The sequence below is a fragment of the Curcuma longa genome, chromosome 3 (genome assembly GCF_044706935.1).
Source record: "Curcuma longa cultivar G26 ecotype Majalengka, Jawa Barat chromosome 3, ITB_CL_G26_1.1, whole genome shotgun sequence".
Lineage (NCBI taxonomy): Eukaryota > Viridiplantae > Streptophyta > Magnoliopsida > Zingiberales > Zingiberaceae > Curcuma > Curcuma longa.
The window spans coordinates 6,007,458-6,029,217 of record NC_133863.1 but is presented as its reverse complement, the minus strand read 5'-3'; the positions used below and the strand labels follow the sequence as shown (position 1 = coordinate 6,029,217).

The window sequence follows — 21,760 nt, the reverse complement described above, 5'->3', positions numbered from 1 at the left end:
GAAGAACAAGAAAAATATCTTATAAGACATGGATAATTATCGAAATAAACATACGTATCTTAGAATATTTCCTAAACGAACGTTGATGTTTCAGAGATAACTTTATAAAAGGTTCTCCCTAGTCATAGGTACAGATATGCATATATAAAATTTTAATTTTTTTTAAGTCTTTAATTTCTTTCTTCAATGTAAATCCTAATTTGGATGTCCATGGTTTAGGATATTTAATCGGAACACTAGCTTTGGTGAATATTAACCGTGTGACTTTGATATCTATGGGATATTACTTTTCTCATGTTCTAGACGGGCGAGTATGAACGCCAATTTCTTTATAGAAATTATTGCGTCGTCACCAATATAATCACGAACCGTAAACTAGAAGGCCAAATCAGATGAACTCTTAAATTCTCTCGTTCACACTAGCTAGAATCACCTTGATCCATTATTGCCTTCGTCGATGTTACTTTACTCGTTAAGGTGCTCTGCACTTCATGGCATGTCCTTGAGCGAAGACTGGCCTGACGACGTAGACTCGATCGACGACTCGAGCTGTACTGCTGCTTTTTAATTAACTGGAGGAATAAGACAAGCTCGTCGATCAATTACGTGTGTGAAAACACGCCAGAGAATCAATCGAGCACCAACAGATATAGCCAGCCAGCCAGCAGTTCTAGAATACATGTAGCTGTCGAGGACTTGAGGGGGAAAAAGTAGCCCAGTCTCTCTATATGTATCGCTGATTTTCAGCTTGTGTTCAAATCGATCTTATCTTCTCTCTCTCTAGTGCTAGTGTGATGGATGTTCGGGGAAGAGTTCGGTTCTTGACTGTGCTGGTGTTTCTGGTTTGCGTCCACGTTCATGGCTGCGGGAACGCAGAGGCGAGGACGCTGCCATCGGGAAGGGAAGAAAGTAAGGGATCGGAGCACATTGGCCTGTGTTTTTTTTAATTGTTTAGCTTTAATTCGATCGGTGGTTGATTGGATCGATTTGGATTGGATTGTTGCAGGGAATATCAGTGTGTTGGAGTCGCTGGGAATGGCGTGCAGGTGCTGCGACGGGGCGAGAGGGGAATGCCGGAGCGAGTGGGAATCGCCTTGTGCCAAAGTAGAGTGCCATCCTTTCAAATACTTGTGATTTTGTTGTTGTTGTTTTGATTTTTTTGGCTTTTGATATTTTTGATCGGGCGAAGTTATCATCTTCTGTATATTCTGGCTATGGTACTGCTGATTACTTTTTAGGCGAGAAGAATGCAAATATTTCGATCATATTTTGAATAAGTTTATTTATTGGGTAAAAATTAAAAGAATACTCCCGTTTGATTTTTTTTTAATCAAAAAGACACTCCTAACTTCTTGTAAAATGACACAAATATCCTTCAATATAGTATTCGCTTTTGACACTTATATTAAACTAAAGGCGTATTATAGCAATTACGAAATCATAATTGTTATACAATTATAGTAGTTAAGAAATGTAATAGCTATGATTTCCTAACTGTTATAACAAAACTATCATATAATTATAACAATTACCAAATCGTAACTACTATACAATTGTAGTAACTATGATTTTATAATTACTATAATATGAATGTTAAGTAGGTTAAATCTACGTTGTAGCAACTATAAAATCATAAATGCTACAACATGTATAGGATTTAGGACGTGAGAAAAGATCATCACAGACGGATAAACTTAGAGAGATTATAATTTTTGAGTCGAATTGAATCACGAGATATATACTATATTAAATCAAAATTTATTCAAAGATCTACAACTAATTATAAAATCCATAATAGTCCAATTTTAAATTTAAAAAATATCATTTAAATTTTTTTTAAAGATTCTAAATAATTTTTTATCTTTTTTAAAAGATTTATTTTAATATTGTAACAATTATAATTTCGTAACTACTAACAGTTATGAAAAGTAACTACCTACAACTATATAATAACTACAAAATTATAATTTCTATAACTATATGACAACTTAATTATAACAACTATAAAATCATAACTGCTATAGCACATTCAATCTATTTAAATTTAGATTAGAAATATAAATAAGATAATAATAAGAATAATATGGAAGGATAATTGTGTCATTTTATGAGAAAATAATGCACCCTTTTCATAAACATCAAAATAAAACACCCCTCAAACAATTTTTTTTTTAAAAAAAACACCCATCGATTTTTACCCTTATTTATTTATAAAATATCCTTAAAACAAACTTCTGTTAGACAATTTATAAATTAGTTATTAAATAATTTATTATTTTCGTAATTTTATATTATTATGTAAAAGAATTTATCCTCCATCGACGGGCATTTCTCTATCAAATAAACTATATTGGATAATTGCTGGAGAGAGGCGTGCATCCGCCCAGATGCTAGAAAAAAAATTGGATATTGCTGGTGGTGCCTTATTATTCAACAAAAGCAGCTGTGGCGTGAGAATAAAACAATTTTATAATAACAGAAGAAAAGCGACATGCGGGGTCTACACGGAAATCCATCTAGAAGCGTCAAGAAAACTAATTAATTAATTAGCTAGCACAATCAAAGTTGCTTTCTTTCTTTCACTGAGCCATACCCATACGGTTTATCAACATTTGGATGACTACGTTTCTGCACCAAGTTAACCACTCCTTCCATTCCATGATAATTACTAGTTATTACTTCACCATGAACAATAATCAGCCTAAAGAATCAGTACCAAACAATTGGAACTACATGATCTAGGATGTTTAAGGACTTACCTGATCATCACCCTTCAAGCTCGTCCTTTGGGACGAGGACTGGACTAGTCTATGGTGGAGCACATCCCTGTACGTACGTAGACGATAGCGGTCTGAATTGGTGGGCGAAAACGATGGGCTGAGTGCCAGAGATGGAGCTTCCACTAGAAGAAAACACAACAAGCTTACTGCTTTTGAATACTGGCATGATGCCCTCTCCATGTTCCCCATCATCTCATCAACCTGTTCGTTTTAAGAGGGCAATGGTTTAGTGGCAGAAGATAGGATAAAAGTGATTCTGCTTCGGTAATTTTTATTGAGGTGTCCTCAGAAAACAGGCCTCACAAAAAGTTAAAACTTCACTATATCGACAAAAGTTCAATGTAATTAGAGAGATCACCATAGATCAGATATTTTACTTACACCACCATATCTGCCCAATGTAAGGGCCGATTGGAATATTATCTCAATTGCATCCGGCAGTTCAGTAGGGACTGCGTGATCGTGAATTTAAGCATCAGAAACAGCACTTCACATTTCCATTTAAATATGAATCACGAAAAAATTTCTCAATTGTAGTATTGTACCTGTCTTCTGCTTGATGTCTGAGGCAAGTTCTTCAGCATACTCGACACCAAGGAGGAAATTCCTCTCTATCTCAGAACAAACTGAATCTGACACTTGAGAGTCTATGCAATTCGAATATTCAGCAGTGTTGGAAATGAAGTTCTTTCGGCTTTTTAGTTCTTGAAATGGACTGACATCTGGTGTGGATGCAGCCTCTGCATGGCAAATGCGCAGTGCTTGCTTCCAGATAGCAAGAACCAATAGCTGGACTGAGAATGCTTCATGTTGTTGACCATTTGCAATCTTTAGGTAGGTTCAGCAAAATGCACAACAGAAAAATAGCAAGTTAATCCACACATCTGAGTAAAAAAAAAGGGGGGAAAACAACAAAATTACAGCAGAACAGTCTAGGATGAAGGAAGAAGGTAAACAAAAACACAGCAAAAGTTGCAATATTGCAGGAGTATCAAATGAGACAGGAGAACCATGTCAATGATTAGTGTAGTTAGTAATTCCCATAGACAAGTTCCAGTTTTGCAAAAGTGAAATGGGGAGTCAAGAAACCAAAAAAGGCTGTATCTTGTACTGAAAGAGAACACGATTTTTTGCTCATAAAGTGGTTCTTTGGTAAACTTCGCTCTCTTTTGTAGAAAAATGCTAATCATCAAATTTTCAGTAGAAAATAGGAGGAGCAGAATATAAGAAGACTGTTCTAGTGTGCTTGGTTATTTCCCATGGAATCAGTATTTTGGTTAAAAAGTAACTTGGAATACCGATTCCCATGCAATTACAATTCCCCATGGAGGTATTTTAGCCAAGGCAATTGCAATCTGAAGCCTTCACTAAAATAACTCCATGAACTCTTTTAGGAATTAAGATTATTAGGGGTATCCTAGGGTAATTGCTTTTTATTTTATTCCATGAATTAAACTAAAGAATACATGTTTCTATTCGACTCCCTGTCAACTCAGTTCCATGTTAACAGCAGTAACTAAAGGCTGTGGCTCATTAAGTATGATAAAAGAGTTTAAATAAAAATAAAATTTTATCTAATACTAGTTGGACCAGCTGGGAACCAAGGTTGGGTGGCATAGTAGAGCATGACTTGTACTACCCAGTACCATTGTAAAAAGGTAACCATAGATTAACCAAACTTGTTGTCACTGATGCATGATAAACCCAGCGCATATTAGCCAGCATGTTAAAATATAGATTCTATTCAACCATTCATAAACAAAAAGATAACTATCAGTGACAAGAATCAATGTCCTTCCTTGGACAAATTCAGAATAATTTGAAGAAATCTAATCATTCAAAAAGAATGTGCTCCTGAACAAGACTGAAAACGAGCTGACAATTTCAAAATTTTTACCTTTTCTTTAACAATGTCTGTTATGACAGATGCAAACTGCTGCAATGATCTAATCCTCACCATGGAATGACCTGATGGCTGCTCTATAGCATCAATCATGTCCATAGAACCCTGTGAAGTTAATGATGCAGAACCACTTCCTGGGGTTCCAATGGCATGGCTATTACCACCTGCTGCACCAATTATTGGCACTGGTGCACTAAGTCCATTAACTTTTGAAGATGCAACTGGTGAACTTTCTGATTTGCGAGGTGAATTGCTTGGACTGGGGGTTGCTGAAGAGGGTGACATATCCAACGGGGGTCTAGGAACAATCACGTAATCCTGATCAACAAATTCCAAGGAATCCACAACTGCAGAATCTAATATGACAGATTAGCAGTAGATCTAAATATTATATAGTAAGCAAGTGTGAAATTAGATAAGACCTTTGGAGTAATTAGAAGGCTTCTGTTCTTTAGCAATTCGTGGAGGAGACATGCTAAAATCATGTGTCTGACCCCTACATCTGGAAGGAACGGCAACATCTTTTAATGGACTACAAGATAGATTTTTATGTCCAGACCCAACAGTAAACCCAGTAGTACGTCTCACTGAACCCTTGTTCTGGGGATCAGGAATGCTTGTTTCCTGCACATTAGTTTCCTCATCTAAAGGGAAAGGCAGACTGTCATCATGTGAAATTTCTCCTGATAACCTCTTTTGACTACATTCAAGTGTAATGTCATCTCTTATTTCAGATTTAATCCTGCAAATGCACAATATCAATTTCTCTGATTGCACTTGGTGATCATTGAAGAATATGACTACTGTTATCACCTTCCTGTGTCAATGGTTGGTTGCTCCGAAAGAAATTGATGATTGAAGAACTCCTCAAATGTCAATCGTTCAACTGGAATGAACTATCATATTATCAAACTGGAACCATATAACAAGATTCTGACCCAAAAAAAAACGATGACAACTTGTTAAATTGATGAAGTGATCAATATCCAAAAATTCAGCTAAGAACTTGATTTGTGCTTTTGGTAACCTAAGAACTGCACCTGTATTGAATCCTTATTTGAGGCTCTATGCAATATGCTGAGAGGATTCAAACATAGGAAGGGCACTTTGTATCCGTTGCCAATTTAAATTTGATTAGGTCATTAATTGGGAAAAATAATGCTGTGTATTAACAGCTATTCCAATAAAGAGGCACCTATTACATTGTATATATAGGACACTATAAACCCCAGAACTTAAAATATTCAACATAGGATGACTCAATCATTAAAATGCACTTCATAATAGGTGTGTGTTGCCTTCATGATTTTTGCCCAATACTATAAATGTACTTCATAATAGACTCAAGCATTGGAAAACCTGAGCAAAATTAAGCTGAATTCATTAACAAAAAAAAAAACCTAAAAGATGATGTCTTGTATAACACTGTCAGTGAGTTCTAAAAGAAGAGAGAAGCTAATGCAAGATTCAGGCAAGCAGTGAAGGACTTCTTACGCTGATCTAGTAAACTAAAGAAAGTCAATCTGGTTTGCCAGCTCACTAATAGTCCTTATTTGAGGAATGAGAATAATGAAAATTAAAAGACTAGTCATGTCGCACAAGGAAGCTCAATGAGATACCTATTCAAACCCTATGAGAGCCCCAGCCCTTGATCTAGCTCTCTTATCATTACACCTCCCGTCAGAGGGCCAAGACATGACAGGGATATCGATCTTGCCTGGTCATATCAAACCAGTAATTTCATCCTTAGATAATTCACTGAGCAGCCACTTGCACGAGATGCACAATCATTAAAGCAATACGGAAGGAATTAAGGAATAGAAGATACAAAAATCAACTATTACAAATGAACAAGCCCGGGAGTGAGTTATATTGAAGTCAATCAAGATAAGAGTTTTTCTTAGAAACAAAATTCCATTCTTTTCAATTTTTGAGTATTCATGAACTTTCCTTTTTGATTCCATAAAATTAAAGAAATAAGTAATATGGTCCTTCCATCCATCAAATAATATTCTACATTTACCCTTGGAAATAGAAGCAAGGATTTTGACCTATCTTTAGGGTACAAAAATGTGTGGACAAGTAATTTATGAAATGAAAACAAGCAGAACATACCCGCATTTCGGCGCAACAATTTTTGGCACAAATCAACACATTCATAACTCAAATTACAATCCAAAGGGAAACGGAACTCATTTGTTTTGAGTATATTCTGAAGCAACTGTATAAGAAAGGCTTTTGTCATTGAAGAAGCCAATTTCTTGCATATAAAAGCACCAGAAGAAATGTATAGGCCTACCTGTATTTGACTATTCCCAGTAAAAGGTGTTCTTCCAGTCACAAGTTGGTAGAGAATAATGCCAATGCTCCAAAGATCTGCCTATTAGTTAAGTAGAATGACATCATACAAGATTGCTCCAAATATGCATGGTAATTATAATGTGATAAGCCTTGTTAACTCAAACCTTTGCATCATACTTCTGAAACTGCATTACTTCTGGAGCCATGTAAAGAGGCGAACCGCAAAGAGTCTCAGCAAGGCCACGAGGTGCTAGAGATCTACCAAATGAGTTAAGAAGAAAGTTAGAAACAAGCACCATATCACAAATAGTGATCAAATGAATTTGATCTATATTTTCCTCAACAAAATCCAACAATAAACTGAAATCTGAAAAAGACTATTCCTACAGTAATTTTCAGATCAAGATTCCACACATGTCATTGCGTATTTGAAATGCTGGAAATGTTAAATGCAGAAATATCGACTCTAAGCTACTAGGAGTTAGGGGGAAAAAAGAAAGTGAAAAATATTTCATATCAAAATCATAAATTTTCAGAGGAAATTAAAATAATAATAAGTACAATGAATAACTAATGAAAATTTTATGCAGGTTAGGTTCCTTTTCATATCTCTAGAAGGATGAAGCCCAAATGACAAATAAGAAGCTGATCAATTTTCAAACTCGGCAAATCCAACATAATCTCATTAAGACAGACAACTCCAAGGAGGTTGTATTAAAGAAGGGCTCAAGAGTCTATACACAAATGTGATCACAAGACATAGATAAATTATTAACATAATAAAATTTCTCTTTAAGAATTACTATAGTTTTTTGCTCCCATCTTCTACCTCACTATCCTTTTCTTTAAACATTCTATATATACTCTTTCATTCACTTCCTTGAAGGAAAGCTGCCACTCTAAAAAAGGGCGCTTGATAGAAGCAAGGTTTCAATAAAACTGACAATGCCAGTGCCAAGCACGAACAGAAACAACTGAAGGTTGCATTAGACATCCAACATTAAAGTTTTCTAAAACTTATTACATTGAATCTTAACCTTATTTCCATTGAGGGATAAAAATTGGGACAATCACGGCTTCATGAGGCAAAATATATAGGTGTATGAGCAGCATAGTTGACACAAACTTAGAGAAATAAGGCATCTAGCAGAGGTGCTCCACTATCAGATAAAAAAACCTATAAATTCTTACATGTCAATGTCAGCTGGAGAATGGCACAATTAATTTCATAGTTAACTAAGTGAAACAAAGAGTAAGTTTGGTATAGTCTCTTTCAGGGTATGAATGATATGGTATTGAATATTGATACCAAACACCAGATATTTTCACTGTGAGAAACAACCATTTGCAGGAAAACTGAGAAAATCCTTGGAGAAAGATAGTCTTGGTCAGAGCATATAGAACAAAGAACCTAGATTAACACATTTTGCAAACACAACTGCAGGATAAACTAAAAAATCAACACAAAATTCAATCAATAGAAAAGGACACGTTCACTACTGTAAAGACCAAAGATCCATGGATAACATGCTGAGGAAGTTAACAACATAACCAAGCAATCAGAGATAAATATCCTAGGAAGAAAGATTTACAAGTACAGTTAATATACCATACTAGATGGCTAATTATCCAACAACAATATACAAATATAATATCTATTCAGTACTTGCAACACAAGAATATGTTGTTACTATAACGAGGCATTAGACTACATCTAGAAATCATTCTTTTTAAGAATAAATAAATATTAATATAGAACAGAAATCATTTGATCATCAGATGTAGAAAACTCACCGTGCAAAGCCAAAGTCAGCTATTTTCAAGACAGAATTTTCTTCATATGTTGAGAGGAGAAGATTCTAACAAAATAGGAGGAAACTATTAAAAAAGTAATCAGATCAGGTTATTTTACTAACAAATTTATAATTATTTTAACTATGCAAAGCAATATCAAATTTTGAGACTGCCTGAAATCATTAAAAACAAAATTATATAAGCTAAAGAGAATGTCTCCATGATCAAGTTTCCAACAAATAACATAATGTAAGCAAAAGTTCTCAAATGGACCTTCATTATCTGCAAAACAACGAAATCATAGCTACAACCTACCATAATGATATACAATGATTATATTTATCAGGTTTAACATAACGCAAAAAAGTTGCCATATAGAAAGAAAGTATGACAAGGAAAAAAAACCTGCGGCTTTAAGTCCCGATGGATGACATTGTTATCACGTAGCACCTGCAAACCCGAAGCTGTATAAAGAAAAAAAGAATTTCATCACTCTTACAGAAATTCCATAAGAATATTGCAAGGGAGAATATAAAACATTTCATACTGTATTTCCAATAGACAAATTATTGATACCTAGCTGTTTCATAAAATGCTTTGCAATATTTTCTGGAATTCTCCCATGGTTCTGAATGAATACGGATAAATCACCACCTTTGCAGTACTCCAATACAAGATAGATCCTTCCAGGTGTCTGATATAAATGATATGCACGAAGCATGAATCTTAAATGTATAAGCAAACTCAGCAACTGAATATTAAATGCCTATGTTTTTAACAATCCTGCACTGGTCATCTAAAATTATTCTTTCCATTACGCTAGGTGTGGTAAATTTTAGTTGAAGAGCTTCTCTTTCGTGTAAGAGCGCATATGGATTCTGTCTAGCCTCCTGTAGTTGACCTTCAATAAGTCATATGATCAACGTCTGCTGTCATGCTAGCAAAACGCTTTTGAACTCAAAAGCGGCAAGGAACTGATTGTTTTGAACTCAAACTTAATATATGCCTCACGATCAAACTGAAGATTTAAGAATGAGGTGAGGGAATGCACTTAACTCAAATGTAACAGAATGCGTCATAATTCACTCTAGAAGGTTGTTTACAACAGGACGCTCAATTCTGAGAATTTAAGTTCATATCAGCAGGTAAAGAAAAAACAAACTGTAGAACAACTCCAAGCAACCGCAATTCCTGGGTTCCAATTACTCAATTCCAGCACGCAACATCCGTGACGAGTACGAAAGCGAGGAAAAGAAATCCAGAGGAGGAGAGAAAGAGAAAATATGAGAGAGAGAGAGAGACCTGGATGAAGTCATAGAGGGCGATGATGTTGGGGTGGTTGATCCGCCGGAGGATAGAGACCTCGGAGAGGAGGTTTTCCTGCAGCTTCTTGGAGAGACGATCCATGGCAATCTCTTTGACGGCCACCTCCATCCCCCGCACTCGGTGCCGCGCTCGCCAAACGGTGGAGAAGGCGCCCGCCCCGATCTGCTGCCCGATCATGTAGTCGCCGACGACGCGGCCGAATCTCGGGACGCCGCGGCCTTGGCTGGTGCTGCCCATCGCGGGACGAACCCTGGGAGAAGAAGGCAAGGAATTTTCGCCCTCTCCCTGGTTAATCGTATCTGCGCCCTCAAGGATAAGGAATCGAGAAAGTATCGCGTCGAAGCAGAGGGATCCCGAACCGCCGCGTTCAAGTTGAGGTCAGATGAGAAAAGGTTTCTCAATTTGATCAAATTGCAGGTTGATCCTCAGTTTTTATAGCGATTTCAAATTAAATGAGTAAATTTTAATAACTCATTAAATTAAATAAAAAAACTTTTATTATTGACTTTAAAGTTAATATTTATAATAAATATTATTAACTGTAATTTAAAAGAATATAAATAGATAGATATAGCAAATTAACGAAATTTTAGAGGGCGTTATGAAAGAACTGCAAAACTTTGGAAGCTTTTTGATAATTTTCTAAAAAGGGAAACAAAAGGGTAGCCGGTGAGACCCAACCCGGCCCATTCGATTTCTATTTCGAGGACGAAGAGGATATGATTGGGGGCGTGCGCCTGCTGCTTCCGAGCGTCGCCTATCCTCCGCCATTTGTCCTTCCGTCCCCAACCGCCAAATTTTCTCGCTGTGATCTCGCCGCGCAGAAACCGGTCGTAGTCTCGTCGGCCTCGGCCTCCGGCGGCCGGGAGCTGACCGCTCGGGAGAGGCGGCAGCTGAAGAACGAAAAGAGGGAGAGCAGGGCAGGCGGCGTCGGCTGGAGGGAGGAGGTGGAGGAGCGGCTTATACACAGATCCAAAAACAAGCGGAAACCTGCCTCCTGGACTGAGGAGCTCAACCTCGACCACCTCGCCCGCCTCGGCCCCCAGTGGTGGGTGGTTCGTGTCGCTCGCGTCAATGGGCACGAGACCGCTGATCGCCTCGCGCTCCGGCTCGCCAGGAGCTACCCCTCGTTGGAGTTCAAGGTCTCCGTTTCTCATTCCTTGGTTTTGATTAACGTATCTTATGCTATTCAATCGATGAGAAGAGTGCAATTATCTGCTGATTCAAATAACAGAATAAAGGATTCCGGGTATATTTTCTGTCTATAGACTAGCGATGTTATTTTAATCGAACAATGAGTTCATTTCAGTTTGTTTGGCATGTAAAAAGTTTCTGAACGCCTACTGTTCTCTTCTAATCTTCTTGGTTCCACTTGATACCTCTTTGTAATCCCTTATATGATGAAATCAAATGTGAAGGAGGGTGTTGGAAAACTAGAAAACGCAATAATGAATTCGAACAAACCCATGGTTTCAACGAAAGAGAAGGGATTCTACCATAATCTAACAAAAATATATATGGAATTTCCACTGCATTTTGGTTCTAAAATATGTATTTTGATGTGCCGTGATGTAACAAGAAGTGCTAGAGCTGTCTCCAATCCCTATCTGGTGATGTAAGAGGCACTTATGATCTCAACATGTTTGGCATACATATCTCTTGACACTAACAACTTGGATCAACCTTCATAGAACAATATGGATTTAACTATTTTGGTTGCTCAATGTATGTCTAAGTTAAATAATGTAGGCATCTTTCTATTCGTGTGGAATTATACACTGTTATGAATGTCAGGTTTTAGATGATTATGTTGCAGGTCAGTGTTAAACTACCATTTGTATCCACTAAATTATTCTTCTTTGGTCTTTTTGATGCTTGTTTTATGCTGATTCAGTCATTGCAGAAAATTAGATGGAGGTACTTTGACTTGGCATGCAAACATTGAAACTGCAGGTTTATTTTCCAGCTGTCCGACTGAAAAGGAAAAGTAAAATTAGATCTGAATCTGTGAAACTCAAACCCCTTTTCCCTGGTTGTGTCTTCCTGAATTGTATTTTGAACAAGGAGATCCATGACTTCGTTAGAGAAGTTGATGGTGTTGGAGGCTTTGTGGGATCCAAAGTTGGAAACACGTAAGTGGTATTTTATTCACCAAGAAGTGTTTTTAAATAGTCTCTTTTTTTTCTCTCTCTTTTATTTCTATCATTAGTAGTAGGAAATTGTAACTGGATTCCTGTTGGAGGTTTTGTACCGCAATTACGGCACTATATGCTGGTAAGATTATATTTATGGATAATATTTATGCTGAAAACATGCTCAATTGATCATGACATCCAAGTTTAGTTAAATCAGTTCACATAATGCCGCCTATACTACGTGTTAGTTTCTTGCGTGTACTCAATGGAGTATTTAACCACAATCAGTGCTTCAGCTCTCAAAAAGATACTAGGTTCCAGGTTAAATTTCTCTAAGCTACCCTTTGTGCTAACAGCTATAATCATGCCTCTTTAATAATGTGAAACTGGACACTACCATTTTTCTCTTATGTGTTTTATGAATATAAAATAGCAAACATTTCTTTCATGTGTGGGCCAGTGGACAAAATTTAGTCTTTTTTCCTTTTTTCACGAATGTTTTGTCATTTTATGCTTCTAAACTGAACTAGCAAGATTTTCTACAATTTAACATATTTAAACAGTACACTGACTGGGTATAAGGTTGCACCTAATCAATGCTGGTATATGGTAACAACCAAATATTAAACATGACTACCTTTCTATATTCATTTATCCATGCTCTCTGCCTATGCCTTAGCTTTTTTTATCTGTATGGTGAGAGATTGAGATATGTAAATAGCTTGTTTGGTATGAGCATAAGATTGCATAATCAAGCCAAGATTTTGATAACTTTGTACTGATCACGAAGTCGAGGGATGTGTGTGAATTTTTGTTTCATTGAATAATCAACCAAATTAAGCTTCAGTTGATGGCATGTCCTGTTTAAGTTATGTATGCAGGTAGATTTAATTATATTTTGTGCAATTCTTGAGACTAGACTTTAGTTTATATGTAATTATGTAAAGGGGGTCCTTTGGTACCATTTAGTAAGCAATTGTATCTAAATGGAAAACTCTAGCCTTCTTTCTCTACTCTACTAATCCCCTTCTTCCCACTTCTCCCAACTTTTTTCTGTTCTTCTAGTCTCTGTTTTCTTCTTGTCTTTTCCAACCAGCTTTAGATCACCTCTCTAGATGTTATCTTATTCACCTATAATAGATGTGGAATTTTGTTCATTTTATTTGGTTAGAAAATAGAGCTAATAGAAAGAAAACATATTATAATAAGAACCTTAATCAGATTACGAGAGTCCTTTGTTTCCTCTTTATAGCATATTATCTTTTGAATTGCAGTAAGGACAATCGAGAAAGAAAATTATTGTCATTCTAACTTTTATGGATCTTCCTATAAGATATGGGCATGTATATTCTAGCTCATAACTTCCATGTGTCTGGAAGTTGCAAGGTAACTGATTCCATTTCAGTTACTTCAATGTTAGTAGTTGTGAAAACTGGATTCTTAGAAAGTTTCGAGCTACTCCGTTGCCTATAGTTAGAAACCAGAAAGCAAGTTACTCTCTATCTTTATGGAGCTTCTTAAAATATATAGATATGTAGCTTATAACTTCTATAAGTACTGAAAGTTGCCTGGTAGATCACAAAGGAAATGATATTTCTTCTACCTGATATACTCCTAACCTGCTTCATTATATAGATTATTTTTCATGTTCTTTATTGTTTCTTTTCCAGCAAGCGGCAGATAAACAAGCCAAAACCTGTTCCACAAGAGGAAATGGAAGCTATATTTGCAAAAGCTAAAGAGGAACAGGATAATGCTGATAAAGAATCGAAAGACGAACAAGATCTTACCGTAGACAATGATTCTGGAGGTAATACAGAATCTGATGCGAACACTAAGCTTAACGAGACGAAGAAAGTCGAAGAGAACTTCGATAACAGCCCGGTGGGTTCAGAGGGTCACGGATCTCTTTCTCCTGGTGCAACTGTTCGCATTCTGTCTGGACCTTTATCTGAATTCACTGGCTGCATCAAGGAGCTGAATCATCAAACTGGAAAGGTACATGGTGTGATGATTTTAGGATTTATGCTTCTTGATTCAAGAACTTCTACTTTTACCAATTGATTTGTATGTTCTTAATTCTTCCACGCAGGTTTCTGTGAGCTTGCAGTTGTTTGGCACAGCCACCACTGTGGAATTGGAGGTCGATCAAATCGTTTTAGAAGCCTCATGAGATGGAATGCTATTCCTTTGAACATTAAACATTACTATTAATCGGCAAAGATTTATTATATTTTTCCAACAATGCAAATAGATCTGCACACTGACATATATAGGTGTTAAACGGATCGGGTTGTCCGTAGTTCTGACACCCGATGGATCATGTGGTTGTGGATCCGATTGGTTGAATGCGCCGGTCCGGTCCGGTTTGGATGTTTGGTCCGGATAAGAGGCTTGTGGAGAGCACTGCGACGCTCTCCCACCGCGTGCTCCAAGCACCCGACGATGGCGAACGTGTGGACTGCGTTAGCCCTTCTCCACCCCCGTCGCATACGCACGTATATACGTAGCCCCGCAAGTTTCTCGCCACGCGACCATCCGCCTGCAGCCGCACAGAGCTAAGCGAGATGGCATCCCTGAGCATGGCGTTGGCCGGAGCCGGCGGCGCGCGAATGTTCGCGGCGACGGCGGCGGCCAAGGGCGCGAGGAGCGGCGGCGGCGAGGAGAAAGGGCTGCTGGACTGGATCCTGGGCGGACTTCAGAAGGAGGACCAGCTGCTGGAGACGGACCCCATCCTCAAGAAGGTCGCGGAGAAGGCGACCTCCACCACCGCCACCGGCTCCAGGAAATCCTCCGGCACCACCTCCGTCGCGGTGCCCAAGAAGAAGTTCGGAGGCTTCGGAGGTCTGTTTGCTAAGAACTGATTATCTATTAATTAATTTCCTCCCATTTGCAAGTCCATAGTGTCCCTGCTTCTGCTACTGCATTCTCCTCCTCCTTCTCCTCTTTTATATATCTTATGTTACTTGTGATTCCAACTCGAAAAGGTTAATTATCATATATTTCTAATCGCGTTTTAATTGCCCTAAATTAATTTCTTCTTGGGTTATTTCGGTTATCATATATTTCTAATCGCGTCTTAATTGCCCTAAATTAATTTCTTCTTGGGTTATTGCCGGCGACAATTAGCAAATGTTTTGTCGAAATTTTCATTTTTACCTCAATGCCTTGGAATTTCAAAGAATTAAAAAAAGGAATTTTCTTTTTCTAAGGTATTTAAAATTCATATTTCATTGATTTTATTACTCTTTTTTAATTGAGTAAAAATCAACTGACCGCCCCCTCTTTTATTAGAATCTTCAAAAGGATATTTTTTTCATTTATTATCAAAATAGTATTCTTTTTATTCTTAAAAATATCGTTTATTCCGATGTAGTTGTCGTAATTGTAATAATTATAATGTAATAGTTATTATATAATTGTAATAATTATGATTTTGTGCATATTACAACTATGATATAATGTTGAATTAAAGATATAAATTGGAGTGTTGTTATTATAATAAAATAAGAGTATTTTTGAAAATAAAAATAGATTCAGGTAGAATGTGATGCTGTTTTTGATAATAAATAGAAAAGGGATGTTTTTTTTAATGATTTTAATAAAAAAGATGTTTTGTGACTTGTTACCCTTTTTAAATTGTAACCAATTTGAATCTAAGATGATTATAAAAGTTTTGACTATTTGTAAATCTAATGTTTTTTTTAAATAGACAATTTCACGATTACGATTCCTTTAACCTCCATATTTTAAACCTCCATATTTTAAACTATTTATTTGAATTTTCTAATATCCAATGTCCTAGCCTCTGTAGGTACTCTGCAAATCACATCTCCTCTACGATGATCTTTCGATACGTTTAAGGTCACAATATACTTAGTATTCTAAGACTACTTCTGGTATGGTTTAGATAATTAAAATTTTCGTGTCATAAAATGATTATTTATATTTTTAAGAAAAAAATCTTAATTATTTATGAAATTTTTAATATTTATGTAAAAATACTTTTTTACAGAGATAAAATTAAATTAAGTAGTAATTTAAAATTTAATACACATTAATTACGGTGACTTACTTTTAAAAAATTGCTCTATTTAAATTAATAAAATAAATACATCCATAGAGTTTTTTTTTAAAAATATATATAAATTTTAAGATTTTTCTAACGTAAGTTTTCATCCGCAGTATTATTTCTCGCTCTTTTAAAATAACATTTTAACTTTTAAGTAGATTATTTCACAGTCACCACAAAAATAAAATTTTGAATATTATTGAGTAATTTAAATGTATTTCAAACCTTTTTTTGTAAAAATCAAACATGCATGAAAATTTAATATTAGATTCAAAATATCATATATGTAATTTATTTACTATATATCATAATCAATGAACTTTTTGATTCATAAAATTTTTATAAAATTAAAATATGATTCAATTTAAATTCTAAATTAATAATTTGAAAAGTATAAGATTTAGAGAAAAAGCAACGCCAACACCTAATTATAATTAATTCTATACTAAAAAGGTTTTTTTAATAATGAATTCAGGATAAATTGGGGTCAAATGATGAAAAATTAGAAATTATGAGCATTGTAAGATCATGAGTTAACTGGCCCAAGTAAAATAATAAGGAGGATTTAAATTTCTTGAAAAAAAACTTATGATATAGGATTATTCATCATGCATCCATACTTTTCAATTTATTTTGATTGATCAATAAAAAAATTTTATGTGGACTGAATTGATAACCTTTATGAATTATGATTAGTTAGATCATAAAATTCAATTCTCATTGAGGGTGCATTTGAGAGTTTGAAAAAAATTTACGATGTTGAATTATCATTAAATTCATGACTTTTCGATTTATTTCATATCTATGAAAAAATTATTCTCCATTTTTATGATTAAGAATTGAATAATTTTGAGTTAGTTATGATCAAACAAATTTGTTAAGTAGATAAGAATTTAATTTCGACAAAATCGAGATAATACTATCCTTTTCTAGTGATGGCTATAGCTTGTAATTTTTTGGCGTGTGAAGTTATTGAGATGGTGAATTTTACTTTTTTTTTTGTTTTTTTTTTAGAATCGAATACCTAAATTAAAAAATAAAAATAAAACAATAGACAAACGTAAAATGAAAAAAGAATGAAAATGTTCCATGACTATTTTTGTGTATAAATTAAAAACTCGATGTACTTTTGATTCGTGCAAGGGATAGAATCCAGGCGAAACCAGAAACTCTCTGCCCTTGTTTCCGACCGGTGCGTCTCCTTCTCCGCTCCTCGCGCTGGCCGGAGGCGGGGTGGCGTCGCTTCCCTCGCTCTTCCCCTTCTCGATCTTTTTCCTTCCGCCGGTTAGAAGTGATTGAGGCGTTTGCTCTCTTTCATGTTTGTTCGATTGAGGTATGGTTATCCGCATCTATCCCAAATTCCTAATCTTTTTGTTGGTTTCCTATTGTCTCTGTTTTGGTTGCTTCTGGCTTGAGATGTTGAATTAGCTGAAAAGAATCTTTCTGGAGCCTGTTCCTACCTTCACGTTATCGTTCTTATAAAATCAACTTTTTCTTTTTCGTGTTTAGATCTATCCTTTCCGTGGAATTCCTGGAAAAGGTATTGCGGTTTGATGTTGGAATTGAAATTTTGTTTCTCCTCGAGCCTGATTTTATTTGTTGAGAGGCTTGAAATGGTTTTTTTTTTCCGTGTAGTGCTTATATTAGCATATCAATTGTCGTGATGGCATCTCCTGTTTCGTATTTCATAGAAGTATTAAACTATTATTTATCGCCTGGAACTCAGGATTAGCATTGATCAATATTGTCTAATATTTAGCACTATGCTTATCTGAGATCGATAGAATATAGAGCAGAGAGGTCTACCCTCCTTATTGATCCGTTTTTACAACTTGAATCTATGCAGTATCTCGTGATGGTGACGAAGCATAGAATAGATTCTTGAGCTGAAAAATACATCTAGTTTTCAACTAGAGGGAGTGATTTGGTGGCTGCTACTTGTGATGTACATGTCTGTGATATTTCTTCTTTGAAGTTTATGTTGTAGATTTGAACTGCTAAACTTTTGTTTGTATCTGCATTAGTTTGTTACTAAAATTGTTACACTTATCATGTTAGTTATGAACTATGTATACCACCTGTTTTCCTATGCTGTCAACATTCTGATTTATTATGCCATCACTATCTCCACCCTAATTTACATTTCTGGCATATCAAGCTCATAACTCTTTCAACTGAATAGTCCTAGCATGATATTTTGGGTTGTTTTCATTTTCCATCCCCTTCAACCTCCATTTATCGCAAACCACGCTTAAACTTTCTCATGGTCTTTTGAGCTATCTTTAATTTATCTTTCATGTTCTATGGATTATCAATTGTGAAGACTATTAAAGATTCTATTTAGGAAAAGTTGAGTGGCACAAACTTAAACAACAACACATGCAGACCTTTTTTACTTATCAACTCTTTATACAAATAGTTTCGTTATGGAAAATCACAATAGATAAAGAAGTCTGCCACTACTTAAACTGTCTCTCCTTACTGAGGGAAGTTTATTGGAGAGAGGTTGAGGTGGATTTGCCTAGTCGAGTTGGGAAAGAAAATTGGATTTGTTTGACTGCGCAGCAGAGCTTGGTTGAATTAGATGTTGCTTGGCTGGGATGGATCGATTTTGACTGAGATGGGCAAAGCTTAAGTTGAAATGGCATGGGTGACAAGTTGTTTGTAATTGCCTTGGACCTCTAAGTTTAGTGTAGCAGGTTGAGGACAAGTCCTCAACAACATAACACTTGACCCCCTTTTATGGGCTTCAAAGTGAGTGCCCATCCAAGCAAAAAGCTTGACTTTGCCATAGAGTTTAGATAGATCCAGCTTGTCCATCCCTTGAACCTTGACATTTGATTGGCTTGACCAAACATGTGTCACTTCTTCGTTCTTGCTGCCTAAACACACAAATTGATCCATGTCACCCTCACTAAATATCAGCCATAAACATTTGGACACATGGCAACATCCTAATCATCCCGTCTTGTAATTTTACTAACATCAAGCTTGCTACAATTCTTTTCCGAAAGAACATTTTGCCAGCCCTCACTTATCTCTTCTTGTTATCTGAAAATTTAAAGAACTTCGTTTAGGTTCCTGTACTTGTATCTGGTTATATTTAATATTTTATTACAATTTTAATCATTCTCTCTTTAAACTATTTCAGATCAGCAATTATCTTATGGGTCTCCAATTTTAATAATTCCACGACTTGAGTGTTGGAAATCATTGCAGGATTCACTCTCCCATGAATTCATGATATAATGTCTAGGAAGCAGCATATTGCAATATTCACAACTGCAAGCCTTCCATGGATGACTGGAACTGCTGTAAATCCTTTATTTCGCGCTGCTTATCTTACAAAGGATGGTGATAGAGAAGTTACATTGGTTGTCCCTTGGCTTTCTCTCGATGATCAAAAATTAGTTTACCCGAGCAATATCACCTTCAGTTCATCACAAGAACATGAAGCCTATATACGTCATTGGATTGACACAAGGATTGATTTTCCATCATGGTTCAATTTGAAATTCTACCCAGCAAAGGTAACACAGTTTGATTGGCATTCCTGAATTTGGTCGTCAATCATGTTGCTATATATAAAGCCTTAAGTGTCATTTCGTCTTTGTGTTTTTATGTAGACTGTTCATTCTTTAAATGCACATGATAGTGCTTGAAATCATGAAAAATATATGCATATATCTGAGTTAAAACTGAATATGTTTTTCTTTTCCCCCTTTTCATTTGTATCATAATAGCTGGTCATTCCTGCTAACTTAGGATCATTTATTACCATATTTCTTTAATTTTAAAGTTCTATATCAACTTCATGAAACTCACAGGTTGTTGTTGCCATCCTATAGTTCTCAAGAGATAAAAGGAGCATTTTACCTGTTGGAGATATAACAAATACTATTCCTGACGAGGAAGCAGATGTTGCTGTACTTGAGGAGCCTGAGCATCTCAATTGGTACCACCATGGTCGTCGCTGGAAATCCAAATTTCGTAAAGTAATTGGTATTATTCACACAAACTATCTGGAGTATGTCAAGCGCGAGAAGAATGGACAATTGCTATCCTTGGTCTTAAAATATGCTAACAGTTGGGTCACTCGTATCTACTGCCACAGGGTAATTTTATGGATAAATATGATTTTTTTTTTTTCTTTTTTAGTGTTGCTTCTTCTACTGCCACAGCCAAACTCAAGTAGTTACGACAGAAAATTCATGTAGCTAGCAAACCCAAACAGGTAGGACATATGATAGTGATGATTAGTCCATAATTTGAAAAGGTATGCAAATTGCTCTTTTACTTTGTTTCTTTATTAACATGACTCAATCAAATTACAGGTTATCCGATTGTCAGCTGCTACCCAAGATTACCCACGGTCCATAGTCTGCAATGTCCATGGTGTCAACCCAAAGTTTCTTGAGATAGGCAAAGCAAAGTGTGCACAGTTACAAAGAGGTGAGCTAGCCTTCACCAAGGGTGCCTATTACATAGGAAAGATGGTGTGGAGTAAAGGCTACAAAGAGCTTCTTAATTTACTGACAAGGTACCAAAAGAACCTTTCTGGCATTCAAGTCGATTTATATGGCAGCGGAGAAGATTCTGAGGAAGTTCAGCAAGCTGCTAAAAATTTAAGTTTGGCAGTAACAGTTAACCCAGGACGTGATCATGCAGACCCTACATTCCATGAGTAAGTTGGAAGTTAGATTAGAGTATTTGCATCGTTACTACTAGTAACAATGTTGTTTTTTGGTTTCTCTTTGGACAGTTATAAGGTGTTTATTAATCCTAGTACCACAGATGTGGTTTGCACCACCACAGCAGAGGCACTTGCGATGGGAAAGATTGTTGTTTGTGCCAACCACCCTTCAAATGATTTCTTCAAGCAGTTTCCTAATTGCTACATTTACAATGATGGTGTGGAATTTGTCCAGCTAACTCTCAAAGCATTAGCAGAAGAGCCTTCTCCTTTATCAGATGAACAGAGGCATGAGTTATCTTGGGAAGCAGCCACGCAGAGATTTCTAGCTGCTGCAGAGTTGGACCAGATTGATCCAGCGAGAACTCCTACCCCTAAACGTTCGTTTTCATCTTCTCTGAAGCCCCAGAAACTGAAGAGGAACATGGAAAATGCCTCTGCATACATACATCAAAAAATGTCTGGAATTGAGGTGGCACGGCGGGCATTTGGTGCGATACCAAAGACCCTGAAACCTGATGATCAGCAATGCAGGGAGCTTGGCTTGGTTCTGCCTGAGAAGAAAAAGCGCAAACGCTGATGCACACTACTAATTACTGTCTTTCGATGGGCTGTTGATATCAACCTTATTTTTCTCAATGGAATTGTGTCTGCTGCTAATCTCCGAGTTCATCCGATCCCGTGCTTGTCTTAACTCGTAGACAGATCAGAGAACACAAATTGCAAGAACAAAATCAAAGTAATTAGACGAATATC

The 21,760-nt window shown here is 36.2% G+C and overlaps 4 protein-coding genes across 6 annotated transcripts; 3 read left to right on the top strand and 1 right to left on the bottom strand.

Annotated features, from left to right (window-relative positions):
* Positions 1-2,440: 2,440 nt before the first annotated feature.
* Positions 2,441-10,452, bottom strand: LOC141824579 (serine/threonine-protein kinase ATG1c-like). Of its 2 annotated transcripts, none has more exons than XM_074711886.1 (13): positions 10,081-10,452; positions 9,355-9,472; positions 9,184-9,242; positions 8,779-8,843; positions 7,149-7,242; positions 6,983-7,063; positions 6,799-6,904; positions 5,497-5,569; positions 5,106-5,425; positions 4,678-5,039; positions 3,326-3,608; positions 3,162-3,232; positions 2,441-2,981 (listed from the first exon to the last, which is right to left on the bottom strand). In XM_074711886.1, the coding sequence occupies exons 1-13, from the start codon at positions 10,339-10,341 to the stop codon at positions 2,748-2,750; spliced, it is 2,127 nt and encodes a 708-aa protein (XP_074567987.1). In that variant the 5' UTR covers positions 10,342-10,452; the 3' UTR covers positions 2,441-2,747. The 2 variants fall into 2 exon arrangements, with proteins under 2 accessions (XP_074567987.1, XP_074567988.1); XM_074711887.1 differs by having other exon boundaries at positions 4,678-5,030.
* A 347-nt stretch (positions 10,453-10,799) lies between these two features.
* Positions 10,800-14,484, top strand: LOC141822743 (uncharacterized). The gene is made up of 4 exons (XM_074710076.1): positions 10,800-11,246; positions 12,058-12,236; positions 13,910-14,237; positions 14,332-14,484. Exons 1-4 carry the CDS (start codon positions 10,824-10,826, stop codon positions 14,410-14,412), a joined length of 1,011 nt encoding a protein of 336 aa, XP_074566177.1. The 5' UTR covers positions 10,800-10,823; the 3' UTR covers positions 14,413-14,484.
* Positions 14,485-14,647: 163 nt separating this feature from the next.
* Positions 14,648-15,288, top strand: LOC141822744 (uncharacterized). The gene has a single exon (XM_074710077.1). The coding sequence runs from the start codon at positions 14,807-14,809 to the stop codon at positions 15,101-15,103; it is 297 nt and encodes a 98-aa protein (XP_074566178.1). The 5' UTR covers positions 14,648-14,806; the 3' UTR covers positions 15,104-15,288.
* Positions 15,289-17,428: 2,140 nt separating this feature from the next.
* LOC141824572 (digalactosyldiacylglycerol synthase 2, chloroplastic-like) lies at positions 17,429-21,584 on the top strand. 2 transcript variants are annotated; one of them, XM_074711881.1, is made up of 6 exons: positions 17,429-17,644; positions 18,158-18,256; positions 19,531-19,841; positions 20,160-20,426; positions 20,646-20,995; positions 21,074-21,584. In XM_074711881.1, the coding sequence occupies exons 3-6, from the start codon at positions 19,560-19,562 to the stop codon at positions 21,582-21,584; spliced, it is 1,410 nt and encodes a 469-aa protein (XP_074567982.1). In that variant the 5' UTR covers positions 17,429-17,644; positions 18,158-18,256; positions 19,531-19,559. The 2 variants fall into 2 exon arrangements, with proteins under 2 accessions (XP_074567982.1, XP_074567981.1); XM_074711880.1 differs by lacking the exon at positions 18,158-18,256.
* The last annotated feature ends 176 nt before the right edge of the window (positions 21,585-21,760 follow it).